General features: G+C 62.0%; 1 protein-coding gene across 5 annotated transcripts in view; it reads right to left on the reverse strand.

Moving 5' to 3' along the window:
- Positions 1 to 24,887, reverse strand: part of SH3RF3 (SH3 domain containing ring finger 3) — a 206,375-nt gene that overhangs the window by 60,232 nt on the left and 121,256 nt on the right. For all 5 annotated transcript variants that reach the window (XR_013831165.1, XR_013831166.1, XM_079941603.1 and 2 more), the window contains one exon: positions 10,006 to 10,359. Coding sequence is in view for 3 of the 5 variants with exons in the window: in XM_079941603.1 (XP_079797729.1) it covers positions 10,006 to 10,359 (354 nt within the window). In the remaining 2 variants the exon portion in view is untranslated. The remainder of the gene's footprint in view (positions 1 to 10,005; positions 10,360 to 24,887) is intronic.

Genomic DNA, 24,887 nt, shown 5'->3' on the forward strand with positions numbered 1-24,887 from the left:
CAGACATGAGGGCGACGCATCTGCAAGCCAAGGAGGTGGGGTGCTGGCGGCCAGCAGATGCTGGAGGGGCCTGGGTGGGGTCTCCAGCAGCCCCATGAGAAGCCGGTCCACCGACAGCTTGATTTTGGACCTCTGGCCTCCAGAGCGCTGAGCAGGCACTGCCTGCCGCTCTGAGCCACCTGGTTTGTTACAGCAGCTCCAGGAAACTAACCCAGATGGGGACACCCAGGGGTACCTCAAAGCTGAGGGAGCTGGGGTGTCCTCCCCTCCTGGAGGCCTCCCACAAGGGCAGGACAGGGACCCCGGAGGAACAGGGACCCAGCAGCCTTGGGCAGAGCCCTCAGGCCCCGGGCAGGTGGGGAAGGTGACCTGTCACCACGTGTGTGTCCTCAGGGCACAAAGAGCACTGAAGCACAAATCGCAGAGAAGCACCTGGAACAGGCCTGGGGTGGCAGGACAACCCACGCAGGACCGACCGCCTCAGGGCCCTCTTGCTGTGCGGGGAGCGTCATTCTTGCCCATCGCTGACCAGCTCCAACCTCGATTCTGGTCTCCGAGGCAGCCTCCCAACCCCGTCCCCCGGGGACCACAGCCCGTCAGCAGCCCCTCAGGCAGACGTCAGAACTGCTTCTCCTCGGCAGGACTCGGAGCTTCTGGTAGACTGAGAATGTGTGACACCCACACGGAACGCCCCCCCCCCCCCCCCAGGCCACTGACGTCCCGAGCGCCTTCCCGCGCACCGAGCTTCTGCACTTGCGGGAGGGACCCAGCTCCTCAGACCTGCCCCTGCGGCTGCCGTGTGGAAGCTGCGGAGCCAGGAAGGCGGGGACGTCCCTTTCTGCCCAGAGACTCCGGGTCTCCTGCTCGTTGGGCACGCCTGCCCCCAGGAAGGGACAGCCCCGCAGCCAGGGAGACAGCACCCAGGCCCACGGCTCCCCTCGAGCAAGTGAGGGGCCCTCCCTGCTCGCTGACAAGGAGCGGGCAGGCGGCATCCGCCGACCACCTGAGCCCAGGCCCGGCTGGGGGCGCAGACACGGCCTGCGATCTCGGGGGTTTCCTTGGGGTGGGGGGACAGGCGTCAGGCAGGTCGTTACAGACACGGGGTCCTGGCAAGAGCAGGGCCGCAGAGCACACGACGGAGGCCGAGGCTGGGTGTGGCCAGAGGGGCTCCCTGAGCACCCAGTGAAGGGAGAAGGAGGAGAAAGCAAGCTTTGCAGGTTGGAAGCAGAGGCTGGAGCACCAGGGGCAGGGGGAGCCCCGGGAGCCCCCCGATCCAGCTGTGGATCCTGGGCGGCACCTGGAGGCCAAAGACACACCTGGTAAGAAGGGCACCAGCCCACGTCTCTGCCGAGGACGTTCAGTCGTGGATCGGCGGTCAGGGTGATGAGAGGGACAGGGGGGTCTGGATGCGCAGGAGGCCGTGGGTAAGGAGGGTAAGAGCAGGGATAACAGCGGCCACCCCCACCCAGAGCTCACCAGGGACCAGGCTCTGCTCTGAGCACTTGGCCGGGAATAACGCATTTACTTCGCAGAAACGCCCGTAGGCAGGTGCTGCTGTCACCACTTCACAAAATGAGGGAACCCAGGCCCAAGGCAGGAGGTGCGCGGCTCACAGTCACCCAGCCGGCCAGTGCCCGGCAGCCCCTGCTGGGGGCTGTGTGCGTCCCCACCACCTCGTCCCCAGGGGAGGCACCAGCGAGTGACCGCGAGCCCAGGGCCCTAACCAGCACGGAGTCACCAGTTCACAGGCCTGCGGCCTCACAGCCAGCAGGGCAGGCGGTCAGTCCTCTCGCTTCTCTCTGACTCTGACGCAGGGGACCCAGGACCGTCTTCCGTCTCTAGTTCCCTGTCCCTTGCCAAGGAAGGCAACGTATTCGCAGGTTCCGGGGATTAGGACGTGCACACGGTGGGCGTTACTCCCCCTCTACCTACACGACTAGTGGGTTCCGGGGCTGAAGGGCGCGAAGAAAGAGGATAAGCGAGTTTCCGGCCTCCGCGACTGGCTAGACAGAGATGCCACGAGAAGGGACGGAGCACGAGACCTGGGGGAGGCCGACCAGGGGCTCAGGGGGGGCACGACCTGGACGTGTACGTTCGCGGGTCAGCACTGGGCTGATGTGCCCTCAGCTCTCAGCGTGCGACCCTGGACGGGTTATGCCATCGAGCCGTGGACTTCTGCCCCGACCACGGTCGAGCGACAGGCACTGGATTTACCCTCCACCCGAACACCTGAATACCAGACAAAACATGAATCCCTGGTTCCCGAGACTTTGGAAATCACGCAGTGAAGACACAGGCCCTGGAGGGATGAGGAGATGGGGCCACCGCGGCCCCCAGCTTCTAGGTTAGCTGGAATATTAGACACAGTAATTTAAAGCTCTGAGCAAGCCCTCAGGAAATGCTGGCATCATTCTTTCTGCAGCCACAGGGGGTGAAGATTCGGCTGCAAGAAAGGGCAGATAGAGGAGATGGCTGACCCGAGACTCCGTCTGCAGACCGACACAGCCCCACACGACCTGGGAGAAGGACCTGCACAGGTGGGTGTGGAGGGCCGGGGGAGCACAGCAAACGGGATGGCGTGAGGAAACTGGACACCTAGGTTTAGCCTGTTTCTGTAAAACGATGGGTGCATTTACATGGGGAAATTTACATACAAATGATAATGCTTTTACTTAGGGAGCTGGGATTTGAGTTCGTATTTTTAAAAATCTGTATGTTCAAATTTTCCATCGTTTTACTATCAGCAGTAGTTTTCCACTACATTTTCAAAGTAAGATACACAGAACGAACGACAGAGTTCGACTACCTGAGGTCTGTTTCAAGATCAAGCTATGGCTGAGGTGACCCCATGTTTACTGGATTCTACACAAGCCGCCTTTGTGGGGGGCCAGGAGGGGACAGGAGAGGACCGTGAGGGGACCCTGATCATGGGCCATTCTGCTGACCAGACGCGGCACTGCTGGCCACAGTGGGGCCGAAGGGCCTTAGCCGGGCGGCAGGGCCCACGCGACTGGCTTGGACGGAGCCAGACCCGTGACCCTGCTCTTGTCAAAGGGCCTCCTGTCCAAATAAGCTCTCCTGAAACAGCCAACCAGCCAAAGGCACCACGTGGGAAGCCCCATGACCCGGCTGGGGGCTGCTGAGTCCCACCGTGCCTGGAAGGTGGCCCGCCGGGGGTCTCTGCACCCTGCTGCCTGCCGGCCACTCGGGCCGTAGTTCAACAGGAGGCGACACGTGCAGAGGAGGCTGGTGCCTGCCTCCAGGGCAGAGGGAGAGGCTGGCCATGGCTGTGGGCCTCCAGACCCCCACCCGTCAACTCCGCGCGACACGTGTTGGGGGCGGCAGGCCTGTGGCGCTCCCCCAGCGCTGGGGCAACGAGGCTGCCCTACAGGAGCCTGGCCGTCACCTGAAACCCGACACACGAAGGCCACAGAGCAAGGAAGTGGGATCTCACGGCCAGACGCTCCCTTAGAGCTGGGTCGGGGGCATGGGAGGCCACACCTGTGACAAGCCTTTCTTCCCAAGGTCAAGGTCGAGATGGAGACCATCTAAAACTCCACCCACTGAGCCCGGGGCTCTGACTTTCCCCCCTGAGCAGTGCGGAGCCCAGATGAAGGCCCTTTGGGACGTTGTGCCCGGTGGTGGGAGCCCGGGCTGTGACTCCCCGGTGGGGCCAGCCATCCTCCTCCGGGTCCCGTCTTCATCTCTGTTCCTGTCGATGGAAGGTGGAGGGGTGTCCCCCGCCGGTAGCTGAGCTGTGAACAGCCGAGGACACAGACCCAGCAGAGCAGGACGCGGCTGCTGAGATGGCGGTCCCTCCAGGAGCCCGGGAGGCAGCTGTGTGCTGACCCTCAGGGGTACCGTGGCACGGGGGGGCCTCCTCTCAGGATTAAGGGCTCGCAAGCACCAGGCGTGGCAGGGGGCTCCAAGTTGTAGCAGTCCAGCCCTGGGAGGACGGCGCTGACCGGAGGCACGGCCACACCCTAACGCACGGCTCCTAGGACACACGGGGTGGGACGGGAAGTCTGTCTGAGGTCGTTCGCAGCGCCAGGTTGTCTCGTGCCCCACGCCCTCTGGCTGCAACGTGGAACAGGCTTCCCGCCAGGACTGGGGCCTGCTTCCTCCCGGCTGAGGGCCCCGAGGCTGATTCTGCTCTGATTTTTAATGGCTTACTTTTTAATGGCTCTGGGCCTTAAGGGATTAGTGAAGGCTTGGCAGGAGAGAGGGAATCGGGCAGGGAGGAAGGAAGGGAGGTGAGGGCTCCAGCTGCTTTTGGACAGAAATAACTGGGACCACAGCCTGGGGACAGACTCTTCCTGCACCCTGGCGACACCCCGCCCCTCCCCCCGGGCCTGGCGCAGCCCCATGCACGCGGGGCCCCGACGACGTGGGAAGGTGGTCCACGGTGATGAGGTGGAATTCCTTTCAGCTGACTCGCAATGGACGCGTGCTGGGGCTCAGCCCAGAAGTCGAGCACAGCCCAACCCGGGGGAGCCACCAACAGTGTGAGGATGCCAGTGGCTCAGTCCTTGGGGTCACTGAGCCCATGGAGTGGGCGACTCCAGTGATCCCTTAGGCCTCGTTCAGCAACAGCCCACAGGCATTGCACAGGAGTCTACGCTGAGCGCCCCCGGACCCTGATTCTAAACCGTCAGGCTGTTAGCAGATGCCAGAGGCTCCACTGCTGCCCTTGCGGGGCCCCTGAGCAGTAGCTGCGAACCAGGCCTTTTATTTCCCACTGGGATTAAAAAAAGGGAACAGGGTCTGCGGGTTGGCAAGCTGCACCCCAGCTCAAAGGGGCTCCAAGTCGCCTTCCTTGACACAGACCAAGACCCCAGGAAGAAACACCTCACTTTAACTTTTAACACGTGTCCAGAAGGCACTGTCATCACCCTAAGAAGGAGCCGCAAAACGGGCGTGTTTTATTCAGCACACGCTACCACTCCATAACACGGGGTGAAAATCAGGCTCTCAGGAACGTGCTTCCCAAAGAAAACTTCAGAGTAAAACGCTTACAGCCTGATTCTTCGCTTGGTTCCAAAAAGAACACCCAACAGCCTGCAGGGCCAGGGGTTTGGGCAGGGAGGACGGTGGGCGGGGCCTGGGCTGGCAGCTCGAGGTCGGAGGCCAAGGAACCTGGAGGAGACGGTCTGTCCTGGAGAGGGAGCCGGTCGCTCTGTGCCGACGGAACGTCCCCGGTTCTGTCCATCAGCCCCAGGAAGCTGGCTGGCCACCTGAGGCAGAGGCCACCAGGAGGCCAAGCTCACCTCAGGTGGCCCGACCGGCCCACAAACTACTGACTCAGCCCTGAGCTTCTGAGTCCAGGTCTGCTCAGCGGTCAACAGACTCCTCCGAGGTCACATCTGGCCGTGCTGTCCCTGCTTCTGTAAATAAGGTTTTCTTGGCACCCAGCTGCTCTTGCCCACGCGGCAGCAGTCCAGCACGCTGAGAAGTCGGCCGACCCACCTGAGGTGTCGTCTGCAGTGAGAGGACAAGCCTCCGGCCTCTGCCCTCGTCCCACGGGGCCAGCAGCGGGGACCAAACGGCCACAGCTGTGCCAAAAGCAAGACAGGCCTCCCCGGGTCATCACGAAGGGGAGCTGACCTGCTCAGTGCAGGGGTGAAAATCGCAAAGCGCTAACGTGTTGGGGGCTGGGGGAAGGCAGTTACAGGCTACTTCTCACCCATCGGGCATCGCGAGGTTCGACTCTGAACCAACAGGTGGAGCCTTTTTCCACTAAGAAGAGTCACAGGCGGGGGGCTTCCCAGGTGGCGCAGTGGTTGAGAGTCCGCCTGCCGATGCAGGGGATGCGGGTTCGTGCCCCGGTCCGGGAAGATCCCACATGCCACGGAGCGGCTGGGCCCGTGAGCCGGCCGCTGAGCCTGCGCGTCCGGAGCCTGTGCTCCGCAGCGGGAGAGGCCACAGCAGTGAGAGGCCTGCGTACCGCAGAAAAAAAAAAAAAAAGTCACAGGCGGTCTCCTCGCTCTGCTTCCCCACACACGAGTCGCCTGCTTGGTGGTCTTTGTTCACAGGAAGGTGCCAGTAGCTAGTGTAGACCACCCCCCACTTCCATGTGTGTCCACAGACGAAAGCATCGTCCCTGGCTTTGCACAAAATGCATGACGTTCACATCCCAATGACCCGTCTCCCGCCTTCAAACAGAAGGTGTCTCCTATGGAGAGGTGGGACTCCAGAGCCCGCAGCCCCATTCAGTGTGTCTGTCCTCCATCCACGTGTCCGCGAGCCCCCGTGTGGAGGGCCCCTGCGGGCACTGAGGGTCCGAGCACAGCTTCCGTCTCGGCCGAGCTCCCAGGCCTCAGGCTAGCGGTGGCCATGGTCGGGCCACGGCTACAGGGCCTGGGTGTGCAGCCGCGCCCATACCGTGGTCCACATGGTGGGCCTGGGAGGGGCAGGGCTGGGCGAGAGGAGCGGGGAGGTGGGGAGGGTCCTGAGCCATGAGCCTCTGCAGCAGGGCCTGAGGAGACATGGAGTCCCACAGGAGGCCTCGCCTCCTTCCAGAGCAGGCCCACCTCCCAGCGGCTGTGCCATTCCACGCACTCCCTGCCCCGAGCGGTGTCCTTGTCGCCTGGTGGGCCGGCTGGTCCCGGGGGCTGGGGTCCAACAAGGGTCCTCCTGCATCTGCCCGGGCTGCTCCTTTAGCCAAGAGCTCGCCAAACGAGAGGGAGGACGGAGGGACCGGCAGCTCACCAGGCCCAGGGGCCCGTCCCTCAGCCGCTGGCGATGGCCGGCGCCCAGCAGTCCCTGCCCTTAACGTCGCAGCAGAACAGACAAGGTCGGCAGCTGACGTGGTGGACGAGAAGCCCGGGCCAGGCGGCCAGTGTTCTCATTCCTGCAGCCAGCAAGTCGGGACAGCACTGCCCACGTCTGCAGGGAAAGCTCTTCTTGTGCAACGTTCTCAAGGATGAGACGGTTTAGTTGTCTCGTGCTTGCTTGGTACTTTTTTTTTTATTTTGCTCCGGACAAGGCACAGAATTACCTTTGTAACTTTCTGAAAATGCTCAACACAAGCCCAGGCTCCCCACGGGCAGTGCGCGCAGGAGCCTGGAGGTGGGCTGACAGCGGGAAGCCCGGCGCGTCGGTGCCCGCACTCCCCGCTTAGACCCTGTCCCGGGCCGACACAAGAAGAGGTGGCGAGAGGGGCTGCAGGCCACCCCACATGCAGGCGGATGCGTTGAAAGACGCCCGGAAGCTTCCGGGAGGGCTCTTCCAATTCACTCCTCAGACGCTAGAGAAATGCTCCCTTTTGATGTTCTCGCTGCTGAATTTCAAACACTCCCCTCCTCACTGATTTTAAAGCATATCTTTCTGATCTCAAGGGCTTCTGTTGGCTTATTTGAAGCTGGCCTGTAAGCCGTGGTCTCTCTGAAGCTGAGAAACACCGAGCCTGGTGAGAGCCTGCTGGGTGCAGGTCCCACCCACGGCCGTCCACAGACGGCGGGCACAGAGACGCCGGTTTCGGCTTCCGTGGGTCACCTCTGCTCTCCGAGGTTGCCGGCCTCTGCGTCGAGCAGTTAAAGCTTACAGACAACACGGAGCGTCCAGGGAAATGGTGCCGTGGGCTGGCCCAAACACCTGGGCTCCCCTGGGTGCCCTGGACCCCACTCCACCCCCATCCCCACTGAGCAGAGCCAGGCTGGAGGACTTGCTTTGGCCACTGAATGTCCCCACGCGGGAGCCTATAGGGGCCAGTGCACTGGCGGCCACATGCCACCCCTGCCACGGCGGTGGGTACACTGCCGCCCGGGACTGGGCCATCGTCCCGGCACAAGGCCGGGTGGTCAGAATTTTAGCGTCCCTGAGTCACGTGGTCTCTTCACAACCACCAGCCCCACTGTTGTGGCCTGAGAACAGCTGGGCAGACGACATGCAAGTCAGCATGTGTGGCTCTGCCCCAGCAAGGCTTCTATCTACCGAACAGGTGGCAGGTGGGCTTGGCCCACGCAGCTGCAGGTGTCGGGGTGAGGGCACAGCGCCCCCCGCCTGTGGCGGACGCGCGGTGTGCGCGGGAAGCAGGCCTGGAGGATTGGGGCTGCCCGTTCCAGGGCATAACCGGCCACACTGCCCGGCCCAGGAGCTCCTTGCACCCCCTGGGGCTTCCCAGGCAGCGAGGGTGGGGGGGCGACCTGGGTCACCTGATGACAGGTCGCTCTGAGCTGTGGGTCAATCACCTCCTTTGACCCCCGACCTCAGCAAGCAGACATCTGGACCCTGAGTGGTGGAGCTGGCCTAGACAGCCTCTTTCCCCGTCCCTCCTGCTAACCCTCCCTGCCCAGCAGCAAGGTGACCGCGGTGCTCCGCTGCTCATGAGGACCTCGGCCGAGCCTGGACTTTTCCGCACGGCAGGGAGGAATGATTCATCAGGGTCGAGTGTGAGCACGGCGGGCATCGGAGGCCCAGCCTGACCTCGCTCCCCTGGGAGCCCTGCTGCCTGTGGTGGACACGTGGCGTGCGGGAGCGAGCTGGCCGCCTCACAGCTGCGCCCTCTCGGCAGCCGGCGGTGTGGGCCCTGAGCCCGTGGGAGCCATCACGGGGGGGGCGTCAAGTGGCATCCCTGGAGCCACGGTGTTTCATGCTCAGACCATTCAGAATGCAGCATGGCTGACTCGGGTCCCATGGCCACCCGAGGAGAGACGGCCGGGTGGGGGTCAGGAGACAGGACACGGCACACAGGGTGGGCGACACCCCGTCCCTGCCCAGGACCTCCAAGTCCAGGGGTTGGGGAGAAGGCCATGAATACCAGCGACAAAAGCAACACAGTCCACGATGGATGCAGGGGAAAGCCCTGCAGGCCAAGGATTAGGTCAGCGGGTGCGAGAGGGCCGCAGGCCTTTCGTGTGCGTGGGCGCGTGTCTGTGCCGCAAGGGGGAGGGGGGGAGGGGCAGGAACAGCCGCGGGGGGAGGGGGAGCCAGGCCAGCACGGGCGCACAGGTGCAGGATCTCTGCGGACGCCACAGGGGAGACCGGTGGAGATGCTGGAAAGACGGCAGGGTGGTGGCCGAAGTCTGAAGGGCTCCTCAGGCCACGCTAAGGTGCTCAGAGCTCCTGGGAGGCAACGGGCACCTCCAGGAGCACCCAGGTGAAGGGCAGCGTTACCGCAGGGCGCGAGGGGCCGCCAGAGGCAGGCAGCTGGAGTCTGAGGATGCAGACCCAGAAGGTGGCGCCGGAGGTGGGGGCAGAGGGGGCGGGGCTGGCCTCTGGGTCCCACCCATGACCACCGACCTACGCTGGCGCCTACCGCTCGCAGCCCTGGTGGCTGGCCCTCAACTCACAGGCGCTCAGCACCACCCTTCCTGCCTCCCGACAGCTGAATTAAACGGGGCCACAGCCAGGTTGCAAACTGCTTCCCTTGAACTCTCACCCTTTCTGACGACGCTCACTAAAGTCCTGAGCCTGGTCACAACTTTCACTTCAAGTGTCACTGCGGGAAAATGGGTCCCAGGGCCCGGTCATCTCATTCGTGGCTCCCACACTTCGCCTCTTGACTGACCGGCCTGTCGTGCGGCAAGCAGGACCAGCGTGGACGCAGCAACAGCCTGGCTCCAGGGCTGCCTGGTCTGGCTGGCTGAGAGCAAGGTGACCCCTTTGCTTCCCTGGTGGACGGAACCAGTGCCCCGTCCCACAGAGGAGGGCTCTGTACACACATGGTCACGTCTGGTTCTGTCCACAGGGAGCACGTCAGCCCGTGTCACGAGATGCTGCAGACACAGCAGCACTAACCCAGACCTTCTCCCGAGTCAGGGGGCTGAGGCGGGCTGGGACGGGACCTCGAGAGGCCGCGTCACGGGCACTTGAGAAGCACCTCACATCCCCCTCGGCTGTCTGAATGCTGGTTGAGACCAAGACACACCTCCCACCAGGGCTTCGGGGGCCCTAGGGCGGGGACCCCAAAAGGCACTGTTGCCTGGTCTCCCTCACACCCACCCAGGGACCAGGGACGGGGAGCAAGCGGAGCCGAAGAGGAAGCCCCGGCCCCAGCGACGTTACCTGGGTGGGTGCACTGCGGGACAGGTGCGCCAGGTCCCCGATCCTGGCCGCGGCCCGTGGGTCGCTGGAGCTGATCAGCACGGGGGCGCTGATCTCCATGGAGCGCCTGTGGCTGGCGGCCTGTGTGGACCTGTGCGTCACGCTGAGCGCCGTGAAGGAGTGTCGCTTCTTGGCATTCTTCTTACTGTCCACACGCCGCTGGAAGGCGCTGACCGCCCCCGTGCTGCCTGAAGTGGGACCTGGGGCCGCGCTGGCCCCCGCACCGGGGTCAGAGGGCATGAAGGTGAGGCAGCCGGACGCTGAGGCCGGGCCCAGCCTGTCCATCTCCATCAGCTGCTTGGCGGCATCGTTGAGCTAAGGAAAGAGGGGAGAGGCAGACGTCAGTGGACAGCAGCCGCACCCCACGTCCAGCCTTTTGCTCGCGCCTCAAAGCCACCAGAGCGTTCAAGCTGCCAGACCCTTCCAACAGCACGTCCAGTACGAACGGTGCGGAGAAAACACAGCGAAGGCCAGGGTGGCACCTGGACATTCTACTGAAAAGGTGTGTTTCCAGGGGCTGCTCCCTTCTCCCCACTTTGGCCGAGTGGGGCTGCCTGGGAAACACCCAGAGGGGGTGCCTAGGGTGGGAGCAGCCCCCATGTGCTCCCCACCTCGTGTACCAGCAGGACGCAGCTTCCCCGGCACGTGGCCACCCTAGGCTGACCAGACTTCCGGTGGAGCGGCCTCAGGCTGCCGGCAGAGCCCTGCCTGCAAGGTTCGGGGAGGGGGCAGAACAAGGGCCCTCCTGGAACAAGACACACCCGTAGACCAGGTGGGGATGGTGGGGTCCAAGGAAAGCATGAGCAGGGACCAGGGCGCGAGCTCAGTGCTGGCGCTGGGTCACCGTCCCAGGTGCCAGTGTGAAGAAGGGTTTGAAGCCTTTGCGGGGCGGGGGCGGTGCTGGAAGGACACACTGGATCCTGACGGGAGCAGGAGAGAAAGTGTGTGCGCCAAGGGAGCCTTCAAGGGCATGAGGTCCCTGCAGGCAGGTGAAGGCCACATGGTGCTGGCTGTGGATCTGCAGGGCGCCTGGTGCAGGCACCGTGCCACGTCCTCCCATCAGCCTGGAGCCGTGGGCCAGGCCAGGAAGGGTCCCTCGGCCCTGCAGGTCCTCCCTTGTATACCGACCGGGGTTTGCGGCTGGCAGCATCTCGATGAGTTAAAACCAAGCAAAAGCAGCAGCGCTGGATTTGCGCAGCGAGAGGGAGGGATGCTGTGTCCAGAGGCCAAGCCGATCACAGGCGCTGGGTGCGCAGCCGCCTTCAGACGGCTCAGGCACAGGCTGTGAGCATTTCCACTACAAACTCCTGTCCTTCACAGGGGTTTGTAAAACTCACTCCAGGCCCCAAACCGCGTGATCTAAGTCCACGCTTAGCCCTGAGACGCTGCCTCCAATCAGGCTCAGCTGCCTCGCTCTGCTTTAAGGCTTTATTCGTTTGCCCCATCAGCAGTGCTGCTCGGAGAGCAAGCCGGTGCCCAACCCCCTCCCTCGCAGCCTTCGGGGGCCCTCTGACCCCCGAGGGCCGGCCTCCTCCACCCCGTGGTGTGCACCCACCTGCAGCGCCAACGGAAGAGCAGAAGCAGGAAGCGCCAGGCATGATGCCTTTGCTTATGGGCACCAGAACCCGGTCTAGACCTGCTTGCATGTGGCAGATTTCTGTACAGAAATAAGGGCACCGACGACGCCCCCGGGCTCAGATGATCCCATTCGTCCCCAAAGCAGCAGCCCAGGGTCCCCGGGGACCCTGCTGCGTCAGTATCAGAAACCGCAATTTCAGAATCAGGAAACCCAGGCACGGACCGGCAGTGTGTGCGCACGCCCAGACCTGGGCAGGCAGGTCACCAGACCACTGGTTCCGTCCAGAGGGCTCTAGACTGAACGGAACCTTTAAAACAGGAGGAAGACTGGGAAGCCAGGCACAGGGGAAGACATCAGGGATAAGAGCAATCGGTGGGACGCGCCCGGCGGTTTTCAAGGAAAACAACGGGGAACAGGTGCGCACGTCCACCGCTCCGCCCTGACCCGGGGGGAGGACTGTGGTCCCCACACGTCCGCACAGGAGCAGCGGGCCGTGACCGCGCCCTGGGGAGCGATGTGTGTCCTCCCTTCCCGGGACTCAGGGGTTGGAGGACAGGGCTCAGACGTAGGGACAGCACGTGTCTCTGAGGCCCGCCGCCCGTTCTGGTCAGATCCAGCTGCACTTCAGTGGGCGCTGCCACCCGGGAGCCTTTCAAGACGCTGATTCTGGCTCAGTGGGCCTGGGGTGGTGCCCATATCTCTGCATTTCTACAGCCCCCAGAGACCCTGCCGCTCGCAGGAGAGCCGGCTTCAGAGTGGAAGCCCCGCCCCGTGAAGCATCCACGTGACCTGGACGGCGGCTCTGCTGGTGCTTCCTTTAATCCACTTCTCCCACCGGGGGGCTGAGGACAGCACAGGTCGTTACGCTGGCAGGCGGCTGTGACTCCTCAGAGCTTCACAAACTCAGCAGCTGGCGAGGAAGGGTCTTCGCCTGCCCGCAGCTCCTGTGAGGAGACACCGCAGGAGCCCCCCTTCGCTGGCAGGGTGGGCAGGCGGCTGATGGGCATCTGGATCAGTGCTTCTTGGGCGTAAAACTCTGCTTTTCACCCACTAAACCGTCTGTGGGGTGGTGAGAATGCAGCCCCAGCTCCCCTCCCCCCCCAAAGGCTGCATCTGGGGCACAGCGGGAGCCCCCGGCACCAAGGCTCTCGACAGCTGGCCGGGCTGGTCGAGCGCAGGCGGCCGCTGATGACCACCACCAAGCACGGGGGACCGAGAGCCGCTGTCCCCCCAAAGGCTCGTGTGGCCCTTGCGCCAACTGAGCAGGTCCCAGGTGCAGGACCACGGCTCACGCCTCTCTTCTCCGTCTCGCTGGACACACCACGGCTCCCCTCACGCACGGCACGGGGGTGCTTATCCAGCCCTGCGGCATCTTCAGGGTAAAGACAACATATCCAGTGAGGTACACCTGTGCTTTTGGCAGCTGGAGGGGCTGGGTTCATTTTGGAGATTCAAATGTGTCTTTAAAAATCAGACCTTTTTTTGGCACGAAAATTAGGTCACGCAAATTCTCACACTGGGAGGCCAGCTACAGCTACCGAGGTTCGGGCGGGGAGGTTCTGTTCCCTCCCTTTTGTTACGAGTGTGTGCCGGTGACCTCGCGGGCCTGCTAGCAGCCCCAGCCTGTGTTTAGCGGGACGGCGAACGCGAGATGTCTGTTAACACCAGGTGCAAGGCTGTCCCCACCCACCGGAGGGTGTGTCCTACACCTGCTGTGGGACAGGCCCCCACGCGGGAGGAGGTTCCCATCCTGCAAGTTAACATTTCACACGGTGGGCAGCAAGGCCGGGGGCCCTGAGGGTGTGGCGGAATCACAGGACAACCGCCCCTGGCTGCCGCCCCACCACCAGCGCAGCCAGCTGCCTCCCCGCCAAGCCCCCGCCGCCCCCCACGTTCCCACTCGAGCCTGCTCTGTCCCCAGGTGCCTGAGGCGACGAACGAGCCTGCAGTTCTGCTGCCAAAGTGCACAGGCGAACTGAGGCCGCCCTCCGGCACCTGAGGTGAAACGAGAAACATCCATCCACCAAGGTCAACGCAGGCCAACACCGGAGCTGCACACAACTGCCTCGTCTTGCGAGAAAAGGCTGATTAGAGGCAAGGATTTGGGGAGAGATGATGTCTAAAAACGGAAGCCGGGAGGGCCAAATGGCATTCACTTCAGCCCCCATCACCCCGGGCTGGACAAAGCCCACCTCTGCCGGCCGCCAGGTGCTCCCCATGAGGGGGGCACCGCCGTCCACCAGCCCGCGTCCCAGCTGTCCTGCCAACGCGACCCTGCTCCGAGGCACCCCCTCCTCCTGGGCTCACCCCGCCTGCGGGAACACGGCCGCCCTCTTCGCCCTGAGCCCCTCCGCAGGGTGCGTCTGAAAGCCGAGGGCCCCGGACTGGATGTTCCAAGGTTCCTGAAGGACCTGTGGTAATTCCCCCTGAAGGTGAACTTAAAGGAGACAAAGGCTGTTTTCCAGCAAAAGAGGGGGGCACAGGGCACCACTGCCTGTGCACACTCTAGGGAACCGAGGGGGGCGAGGTCCCCAGGGGCGCGTGGCTGGGGGCTGCCTGGGCGCTTGCAGGGCACTTCTGACCAAGGTGACCAGTCCCACAGGGCCCTTTTGCCTTCAGGAGGCCACGGAAGTCCTTACTGAGGAAGGAGGGGCCTGCTGACACCTGGGGATGGGACAGGAGGCGGGAGCCCTGGGTGTCCAAGGAGGAATAGCAGGCAGAGGGGCTGGAGAGACACGTGGTTGGGAACGGGTGCCGGGGGTCAGTGGGGCCAGGGCCCGGCTCTCCTCTGTGTGGGCGGAGGGCTTGGAGGACTCCAGCGGGAGGACCCCCTGACTTCTGTCAATTTTCCAACGATGTCATTGGAAAATTCTCACAATTTAATGAAGAAAGCAACAGAAATACTGATGCAGCGACATCCCAAATTCGTTCACAATACATGTAAATTTACACACAGAAAAGAATACAGGAAACAACAGCACGCTCGCAACGTTTCTATTCATTCTCCTCCTACACGTGTTTTTTATTCATATTTACTGGTAGGATTATGGTGACTCTGATTTTCCTCTTCACACTTTTCTGAATTTCCCTGTTTTGAACAACAGCCAGGTGTATCAGGAAGTCATTAAAAACAAAACGTGCAGATTAGGCTGGGACAGCTTCCGACATAGGGTGAGACTTCCGGGGCCGCGGGAGCACCATGTTTTTTCCACTCCGTACAAAGCCTGAAGTGCCGTAAAAGACCTTGCTGCTCCCCAGGTTAGACGCAGTGGCTTTGGGAGCTGCGGTTTCACGGCGGATCTGACAAAGGTTTCCTCCCCGTCGGTGGCTTGGTTAGGAGCCCGGCTGGGGGGTCTCTACAGGGAGCACAGCGCTCATCCTTGGTACCACACTCCCACCCCACAGGGTGTCTGAGAGCTCAGAGGTGGACAAGACCTACCAGCCAAAGCGGGAGGAAGGCTGAGAGAGGTGGGCCCGGGCAGGGCCGGCAACCCTGTCCACCCCCCACCCTGAATGCTCGCCTGTGAATGCTCGGGGGTGGGGCAGGACGCCCCTGTGGGTCTGTCTTCTTAAGCAGGAGGAGCTCAGGCCTGGGGGGTCCCCTCCCTGCTCCCAGCTGGCTCAGGGCAGCAGTTCTAGACAAGGGGGCCAAGCCCTTGGGCGGGAGGCCCAGGTCTACGCTTGAGGGCGAGGCACTAGCGAGCTCCACTGCCTCCGGATCTGACCCATGTTCCTCCACTGAGATTTGTTGGTAATAAAGTTAGCACTTAAATTTCCATCTCTTAGACGTTCATCTTTCTCTCAGCTGGATCTGAGAACAGGGTGTGAAGACTTCTCTGGGGACTTCCCTGGTGGTCCAGTGGTTAGGGCTCTGCAGTTCCACTGCAGGGCCTGGGTCTGATCCCTGGTTGGGGAACTAAGATCCCACAGAAGAAGAAGACTTCTATAACTAAAACCTCAAGGGCAACTCAATAAACTCTCCCCCAAACTTACATGTTTAAGAACATATTAACATAGAAACAGTGTTGCAAATTTAGCAATAAGAAGTCCTAACAGGAACAGATTTCAAACACACATTCATCCCCCTTTAAATACAAAGGTTTACAGAAGCGTGCGTTAACCCCCGGGGATCATTTTTCTGTACCCGGTCTTGAGCCGAGCCTCAGCCATCAGCTCCCGAGTGGGGAGCTGGGCGTCACGGCCCAGCCTTCCGATCTGAATCTGCACCCTCTGCCCGGTGACTGCAGGTGGCCGGTGCAGCCCCCTGAGAGCCCAGGCTGGCTGCTCTGGCCTGGCCCACACGCACGCCGCCACCTTGGCCTTGGCCTCCAGCAGGACTTGAAGCCCGACTGTTACTGAGGAGGCCCCGCCCTGCACAGTTCACAGATCCTCGTTCTCCAAAGTACAGTGTTCCTTCCCTCGGAATGAAATGAGAAACTGTTCCAAATTGGTTTTTAAAGGATCGAAGATTTTCTTCCTTGTCCATACAACAGCCTCAAAGACAATACTCCCGCAGTAAGAATACAATTTTGCGAGGAGACTCGAGGGCCCCTAGTGCCGGACACGCCGTCACAGGAAACGAGGTCCCCACGCGGCCCTCACAGCACCAGTGCCGCTCCACGCCCAGCACCCAGGCCCGAGGAGGGGGAGGCCATCACCCCGCGGCACAGACCAGGAGGCGAGGCTGGCAGGAGCGCGGGGCTGGGCCCCTGGCCGACTCTTTGCCCCGCGCGGCCTGTGGGCTACAGGGAGGAGCCCGGATTTACTCTGAGAGCCAGGGGCCCCCCGGGGGCTGTAGGCAGGAGTGAGGCCCGAGTCACCTTCGTTCAGACTGTCTGGTCCACGTGTGACAACGGACCCTGGGGAGGTGAGACCGGTGGAGGGTAGGCTGGGAGATGGTGACAGATGACAGGGCTGCTCTCAGGGGCCCAAGACCCAGCACAGCTGGAAACTTTTCGTCTAGAAGGTTCTCTCTACATTTGTTTTATGCTATCAACCCCCAGGTAAAGGCAGGGTTAGAAATGAAGGACACGGCTGGGGGGTGGTCAGCAGACAGAGGCCCAAAGGCCGTTCCGTGAGCAGGGAGGGGATGCAGACTCACCCACTTGCGGTGTGTGCAGCAAACTCGAAGCCCCGAGAATGACCAGGCCGGCCTCCCGCGGACCCCACCCCCCACCCCCACTCGCCCGCTGCCCCTCAGCTCCAGGCAGCCCGGGCATCACTGGGCCCGCACCGCAGCTCCTGCCCCTCCCCTCCGGCCCCCGGGGGCTTCTCTGAGCAGGAGAGCTGTAGGGTCCCTGCCGCAGCCTCCCTGCCCCCTTCGAGCCCTGTTTGCACAGAGGATACGCTGCCCTCTAGACTTCATCTTCTCTTCTTCCTTCTCTCGTCCAGCGAGACTGTGGGTTTCAAGACGATTCTCCGCAGGGCCTGGCACACGGCGGCGCTCGATGGAAGAGTGACTGAAGGGCTGAGCGAGTGGAGGGGTGGACGGTGGCCCCCGCTGGCCTGCAAGGCACAGCTCAGACAGGCTGGAAACCTGCTCTTTCAGTCCAGGGCTCAGACGCGCCAATAGACACAGGAACGGCCCCCGAGGGAGACCGCGGAGTCCTCAACGGCTTCACACCATAACTCTTAACTGCTCTGGCTTTGAGGATTTGGAAGAAATAAACGCAACAGAGGACAGCTCTGAGTTCCTCTGAGGAGGCCGGGCAGAGGAGGTGAGGCCAGAGCTAGCCGCTCTTTCTCCCTTTGCAGTAACTGGCGGAGTCGAGGCAGCTGCAGAAGGTGGCGCCCCGAGCACACGCTGGTCTCAGAAGGGTCCGGGTCACCAGCGACTCGCAGCCTCCTTCCAAACAGAAGTGCTAATCAAAGGTAACGGGAGAGACACCACGACGGAGGCCCAGACAGTTAATCTGGGAAGTAATTCGTGGTCAAGTCTTAGAACTACTGGGGGAGCGGCGGCTGGCACTGCAGGGCCATCTCCCCACAAGTGCTCTCTGCTCTGGAGGGAAGGCACCCGGAGGCCCCATGACCCTTTCCAGCTGCGCCATCAGACTCGCTGCTCTGCACTGAACACAGGCCTGAACCTCGGCCAAGGCACACTCTGCGGTCCCTTAGTAACACCCAGAGCCGAATCTCTCCACGGCTAAGTGTGCTTCGTTCACCTTCACCACGGAGGCCCCCCCAGGGGGCAGGCGGAATCCTGCACACCAAGCCTCTCCCCCAACTTATTTCTCAGACACGGGTCCACCAGACCCACTGCGTCAGACTCGGGGCTGGGCCCGGAGCTTTCCAGGGGACTCTGATGCTCACTGAAGTTTCTGAGTAGCTGGCCTGGATGACTCGGTAGGGAAGGTAGGGATGTGGATTCCCAGGAGGGAAGCTGAGTGAAGGCACCTGTCGAAGCCACGGCCGAGGGCAGGGCGGGAGGGTGGGGAGGCCCAGGCAGCCTGCGGGGACACGGAGGCCTGAGGAACCTGTGTCCCCGAGCAGGATGAGGATGAGCGGACGGCGGGTGAGGACACAGAGATTCCGAGTCAAAAAGCGTCCAGTGGAGGGAGCTCAAGTTGGCTGAAAAAAATCCCATCCTGCACGTACTTGGTTTTCTGGGTTATTATTGCCCATGTGAGCGACACGTGATGGGAAGGAAAGCAGCAGCTGGAGCCTGGGCAGAAACGGTCAGACAGAGCACCGCTGGCCGCTGTTCCCCCGGCTGCGCGAACCGAGGCCCCAGGAGAGGCTTGGGCTCAGCGGGCAGCCAGGCCTGGCTCCTTCCAACATCGCCTGCACTTCAGCCGCAGGTTGAGACACTGTCATGCCTGCTTGTCTACTGAAGATGGAAGTCATCTCTGCTTTTTTCTGGGCCCACCTGCAGCTGGATTTCCAGGCTGTGGGCAGGGCTACCACACAGAAGCTCCCAGGGAGGCTGCAGGGGCCGGTTTCACAAGGCCTTGCTAAGTCCCACCATGTGCTTCCAAGAAGACAGGCTGAAGGTGTCCCAGCTGAGACCTCAGAAATGGCTGACGGCTTAGCCCTTACACTTTGACCACTTCTGTGAAACACTGGCCCACAACTCAACAACACTACACAAACCCACTAACTGCCTACTATGTGCAACCACTATGCCAGGACCCAGAAGGGAAAAGAATTGCTACTAGTCTGGCCTCAAAGTGGCTACTTATGTAGTTATGAAGACAGAGACGATGACAGGAAAACTGAGACGTTACATGTCACTCTGTGTACAGTACATTACAAGATGTTAACGTCACAAATTGTTCAAAAAACACTAAAGGGGACTTTCCTGGTGGCGCAGTGGTTGGGAGTTCGCCTGCCAATGCAGGGGATGCGGGTTCGTGCCCCGGTCCGGGAGGATCCCACATGCCGTGGAGCGGCTGGGCCCGTGAGCCATGGCCACTGGGCCTGCGCGTCCGGAGCAACGGGAGAGGCCACAACAGTGAGAGGCCCGCGTACCACACACACACACACAAAAACCACTAAAGGAGGGAGTGATCAGGGAGAGCTGGTCCCTATGCATCTACCTATCTCCGTGGAGGAAAGTCCCAATGATCACACCCCAGCACCCAGATCATGCCTTGGGGTGCAGACCCGGATCCCAGCGGGGCCACCCAAAGGACACTGAAGTCCTGCCCCCCAGGAGCCCCACGGCTCCTCCCCTCCGTCGCCTCCCGGGCTGAGCCTGCCCTCTGGTGACTGAGCGTCGTCTGTTGGGTGAAGCGCATTAAGTCTTCACAAAGGCACAGTCAGCACAAGGAAACAGAAACGCGGGCAGGACTCATATTCAGGTCCGGCGGGATGTCCCTGCCCCCAGATGCCCACTGACGTAGAAGCTCGTGAGAAATAGGTCGTGCAAACGGAAAAACAAAACGGAGCTTCAGGCAAGATCACATCTCCCCCACGTTCTGCAGCAGGAAGCCCTGAGTGGCGTCTCTCCTGTTTCCTTCCTGGGGTTTTGTCGGGTCACCTCTGATGTGGCAGAATCAGGGTGTCCTGAGAGTTACGATCTGGGTGAGGAAGCAGGGGTCACACCTGCTTGGAAGAAACGGAGGAGCCGCCAGCCCACGCCGCCCCCATTGGCCCACCCAGAGCACTGGTCGCAGGACAGTGTTTGGACCTGGTTGTAACCCGTCTCCACAGAGGATGAGGGCCTCAAAGACTTCCACCCAGTCCTCACGTCTGGGCCCTGGGCTGGGGAGACTCAGCATGGGAGAGCCATGGCTGACCTACTGCTTTCCCGTTCTGTCAGAAGTACCTCTTGCATCCTAATTTTATCCTTATTTGTCCCCCCCCCCCCGCAGTTTTACTGAGGTATAACTGACATATAACCTTGTATTAGTTTAAAGGGTACAACATAATGGTGTGTCACCGTTATTTCAAAATTCGAAACCACTGCAGGTTAACAAGAAGGAATAAGAAGGATCATTTTTACCCTCTCACCTGAAATGCTAAAACCAAATTTATGGAACAGTTTTCAGACACGGGACATCAGACAGCTCAGCAGTGAAGCAGCTCATAGACCACAGGACATGGAGTAGAGGACGCAGCTTCGCAGGTGGGGACGGGGATAATCAGCCCCACGTTAGAGGCGCCCTAGTCCTGCCCGTCAAAGGGTAAGACGGAGGCACGAAAGCATCACACTGTTTCTGTATAACTTACATCCCAGGACAAGGCTTGCAAATATTTGTAGGAATACAAAAACATCCAGCACTGGAAAAGCCAAAATTCACACCACTGGCATCCAGTTAAAGATACCAGGCAGGCAGAGAAGCAGGAAACCGCAGCCTCTACGTCAATGGTAGAGATACTCACAGAGGCGAAAGGTCGGCCAGTGGAGCAGAACCAGAAACAGCCCGGAACACAGAGCCCGCAGAGAAGCACGACGCAACATCCCGAGCACCCCGCGTCCGAGAGGCAGGGCAGCGTGCATGTCAGGAGACACAGCGGGGGCACCTTCCGGAGACGAGCCCCGGACACCCAGCCCAGCCGTCCGCGTCGCAGAGGCCCCGTCCACCTGTCCGTCTGCCGTGCGCTTCCCGCCTGCTGCTCCCGCCGAGGCCGTTTCCGCCTCCTTCCACATAGGTGGGGGTGGAGCAGCCTGCGCCAAACCAACCCTCCACGGGGAAGAACACGGAGGTTTCCACAGGTTCCGGGGCCAGGCCCGCCCAACCGCCGGCCACGAGAGAGGCCACGGGACGGGAGGGCTGTGGGAACGGCTGCAGCCACGTGAATCCACCTCGAGCTTCACAGCGAAATGACCACCCGCGGCTGCAAGTCGCTGGTTCTGAACCGTGTCCAGGTGAACTGGTATCGCCGCCTCGTCCGGCATGGGCCTGGGGGTCTGTGTGGCTGCCCAACGAGGGTCCCGTCTCCGTGCCTCCCTTGGAGAGCCTGCCCGGCGGCACACCCTCGCTAACTTCTAACAGCCTGACGGTCACACGACCATCCCTGTGTCGGCGCCAGGACCACTTCAGAGAAGTCGGCAGAGCTGGTTGTTTGTAGGCGGTACAGAATGATGGGAGGAAAGGAAAGGAAGAAAACGTAGCTAGAAGAGGGCCTTCATCCCAGAGAGCCCCTCTGCTCGGAGCTGCGGCCCCCGCTCGCGGGGCTGCTGAGAGCGTGCGGAACGGCCAGCCGGCCCCTCGGCTGCTCTGAGGGCCTCCCCCCTCCTCAGAGGCCTCGGTCCCCTGAGAACGCCAGTGGCCGCAAACCGTCACCCTCTGGGCGTGTGGCGCTGGACCTCCACTCGGGGCTGTGCCTGGCGCCTCACGGGGTCCTCCTGGTGTGCTTTTGGACGGGGCACCGTCCATGCGTGCAGAGGGAGAAACTCGGTGCTGACGCATCACACAGCTCAACGAAGCTCAGGCGGCCTGCAGGTCCAGTCAGGGCAGGAGCAGCATCTTTCCAATCCCCGGGCCCGCATCCCCCAGTGGGAGCAGGAAGTTAGAACCCCACTCCCCTCTCCCACCGCCCACGCTGGGCACGACACGTGGGGTTTCTCGTCCAGGAGCTGCGCCCCCTCAACCAGGGACACCCCTGCAGGTCTATCCACCCGCATCCCAACTAGAACGTAGGGTCTGTGGAGGCGCTGAAGCCGAGTCAGGGCTTGGGCCTCCCGCGTCCATCTGCTTCTCCCCTGAGCTTGGGCGTGGACCTTCCACTAGAAGCCACAGACCCTCCCCAGCCTCCTCCCTGGAAACGTTCTGCCTGCCCCCCGGCCTGAGCTGAAAAACCAAGACAACGGTGAAGAAATAACCAGCAGTTACTGGGGGTGTGGGGCGAACCCAATGCATGAGGGGCAGCTCCAGGCTCTGGGCCTTTGAAACAATACAGACAACTTCAGAGCTGCGTGTTCCCAGAGAAGGTGGCAGCTTCGATACCATATTTAGAGACGGAGGCTCAGAATAATACGCTCTCTTCGTAAATAAAGTCACAAGGAGACGGCGGTGCTACACGTGCAAGAAGGGCCAAGTTCAACATGGTAATTAGCTGAGGCTTCGACAACATCCGCCCTAATTTCCGCACTGAAGACAAGGCCTCTCAAACGGGAAGCAGCTGCCGTTAGCAACCGTACCATTTTGGGCATTACATCCATCCGGCTAAATCAGGTTTCAGTTTTTGCTTCCATCAACTCCCAGCATCTGTAAATAGCATCACTTCAGCAGTCTGCCCTCGCACGTCAACACCATTAGCCGAGGTCGTGGGACCCACCAACAGGCAGAGGCCTGGATCTGGTTCCCCAAGGTCAGAACTCTCTGGACGCGCACTGGCCCTGGGATGAGGCTGCCTCGCTTTCCGGGGCTCGCCCATCCTCCCCCATCTCTGAGTCCGGAAACCCGTGCCTGCAGGTGCGGCAGGGCTAGGAGGCCGGAAGGATGCTGACCCCTGACGTGTGGGGCAGTAGAAGGGGAGGGAGCGGGAGCCAGAGAACAAACCCTCCAGGTGAGTGCGTGGCTCCAGCCGTAGGACACAGGCTCTCAGAAGATGCCACGAGGATGCATCCACCAGCTAGTGGAGGGGTGGCGGGGGCTGGCTCTGGTGGCAGGAGGGAGACAGGATTCCCGTAGCACCACTCGGAGACACCCCGCCCCCACCCTCCAGCCCCTCCCACCGCTGGGCCGGGGCTCTGTCCCATCACTGCCTGCAGCCCCTCCTCTGGGCTCCTCCCAGCCACCACTGCGCCCGCTCCGGGCCACGGAGCCATGCCACAGAGCCATGCCGCGCACCAGGCCTCTGGCAGGTCCACGACTGGCCGACCCCGACCCCGCCCAGCGCCCGCTTCCTCCCTTGGCTCCTGCCCCTCGCACGCCTCAACACCGCCCCCCCGACGCCCCTCCCCGGTGAGTCCCCTGAGTCACCTCCTACGCAGTCTTGAACCCTGTGGTTCTCCACAAATAACCTTCTGCCAAGAGGCTGAGATGAGGACAGCTGGACACAGACCATCAACACCCTGTCCCCTGCACCTCCAGAATCCCCCTTGTCTCCTCTTCCCTCCAAGGGCGGGCCCTCCTCCAAGACCCTCCCCTCCCAGCCCAGCTCCTCCCTGAGGGCAGCTTAGGCTCAGCCCCTCCCTCCCTGGGCCTGGGCTATCGAGACAGAGCTCCAGCTGCACCCGCGGCCCGGTGTGGAGGTGGCAAGACCCACCCAGGTCCTCAGTGCCCAGGGATGCACAGGCCGCCCGCCTGATGGGCCTGGCCCATCAGAGCGGCCTCCACTGCGTTTCGGCCCTAGGTCTCCAGGGTCAGCCAGGGTCACCACGAGGCTCCTCACCCCTACTCAGAGCTTCCCCCCTCTCTGCACCTCTTTTTCCAGATGCTCCTGGCCCCAGACGCGGCTCCCTGGGGTCAGCTCTTCTCAGTAGGGGGCCGGGGTCCCCGGGGAAGCTGCCAGGACGCACTGGCCCTTGTGCTGAGGCCGGGGCAGCCCTGTCTCTCCAGGTGCCCATTACAGTAACTGGTCACAAGGACACGGGCAGCCGAGCCAGCTGGCCTCCAGGAGCCCAGAGCACAAAACGAGGAAACACACCGACATGTCCAAGTTCAATACAGGTGACACCGGACATACAAAGAGGGGGAGAATTCCCACCCAGAAGGCCCCAGCCGGCAGGAGAGCTGATGGCTTCGCAGGCTCAGCCTTCTGGGCCTCCCTCAACCAGCCATCACCCACCTGTCCTTGTGGGCAGGGGGCAGGCTCGCCCACCCAGTGACTCTCAAATGTGCACCCGCTCTGGGCGAGCCGGAATGGAGGCGTGCTCAGGCTCTGTGGACGGACTGGCAGACAAATCATGGTCCCTACACCTGGGGGCCCTGAGCGAGCATGGTAGGGACTGGAGGAAGCCCTTACCCCGAGGGGTCAACCCAGGGGTCTCCTCCAGAAGGCATGGGGGCTCCGGCCACAGTGAGGCTGGGAAGTGAAACAAAGTGTCCTCAGAAGGAGGGAGCCCCGGCCAAGCTCACCATGCGAGGTGGGGCCTCAGGGGAGTGAGCTGTGGAGGGCAGAGCCCAGGGGAGGCGCAGGGCGGGCGCCAGGAAAGTCTGATGAAGGAGATCTGGCGACCGCATCCTCCCTCTGCTTCCAGGCAGCCCGCCTGGGTTCACCCCACTGAAGGCCATGCGGTTTCCTCTTTAGACTGAGCTAGTCTGACAGCTCTCCTGCCTCAGTCTGTACCTCCAAGTCCCCAGAGCCCCGGCTCTGCACAATCCCTGCGTTCTGCAAATCCAAAAACTGGCCGCTAGCCACCTGTCGGGCTGCTGTCACTCTCACAGTCATTTTTTAAGCACCTGCCACGTGCAGTCACTTTGCCAAGCATGAGGGACATTAAGAACGAACACAGGGACCAGGGTCTGAGTGGGAGCCAGTGAAGAGGCTAAGAAAGGACAGGAAGGGGGCTCCGCATGGCTCATTAGGTGAGCAGGAATGCAGGGCTCCCGGCACAGAGACCCCGAGCCTGGAGGGGAGTGGGGAGGCCTGGGTAGCTGGGGTCTCGGTGCAGGGACAGGGACATGGGGGCTCGAGGCACTACACCCTCGAGGCAGCGGAGCCCGGGCTGAGGAAAGGAGGCGGCACAGGGAGGATGAGAGCAACAGAGCTTCCATTACAGTAAGGACACACGCGTGTCAGGGAGCGGGTGTCTGGGCAGGAATTATTCTAAAGAGACACCAGGACGGGGTCTGAGGACCCCCAACCTGCACCCATTCCTGCAGCTGTCCCGTCTACCCTTGGGAGGCAGATCCCACCCACATGCCAAAGG

The sequence above is a fragment of the Stenella coeruleoalba genome, assembly GCF_951394435.1.
Source record: "Stenella coeruleoalba genome assembly, chromosome: 13".
NCBI classification, from domain to species: domain Eukaryota; kingdom Metazoa; phylum Chordata; class Mammalia; order Artiodactyla; family Delphinidae; genus Stenella; species Stenella coeruleoalba.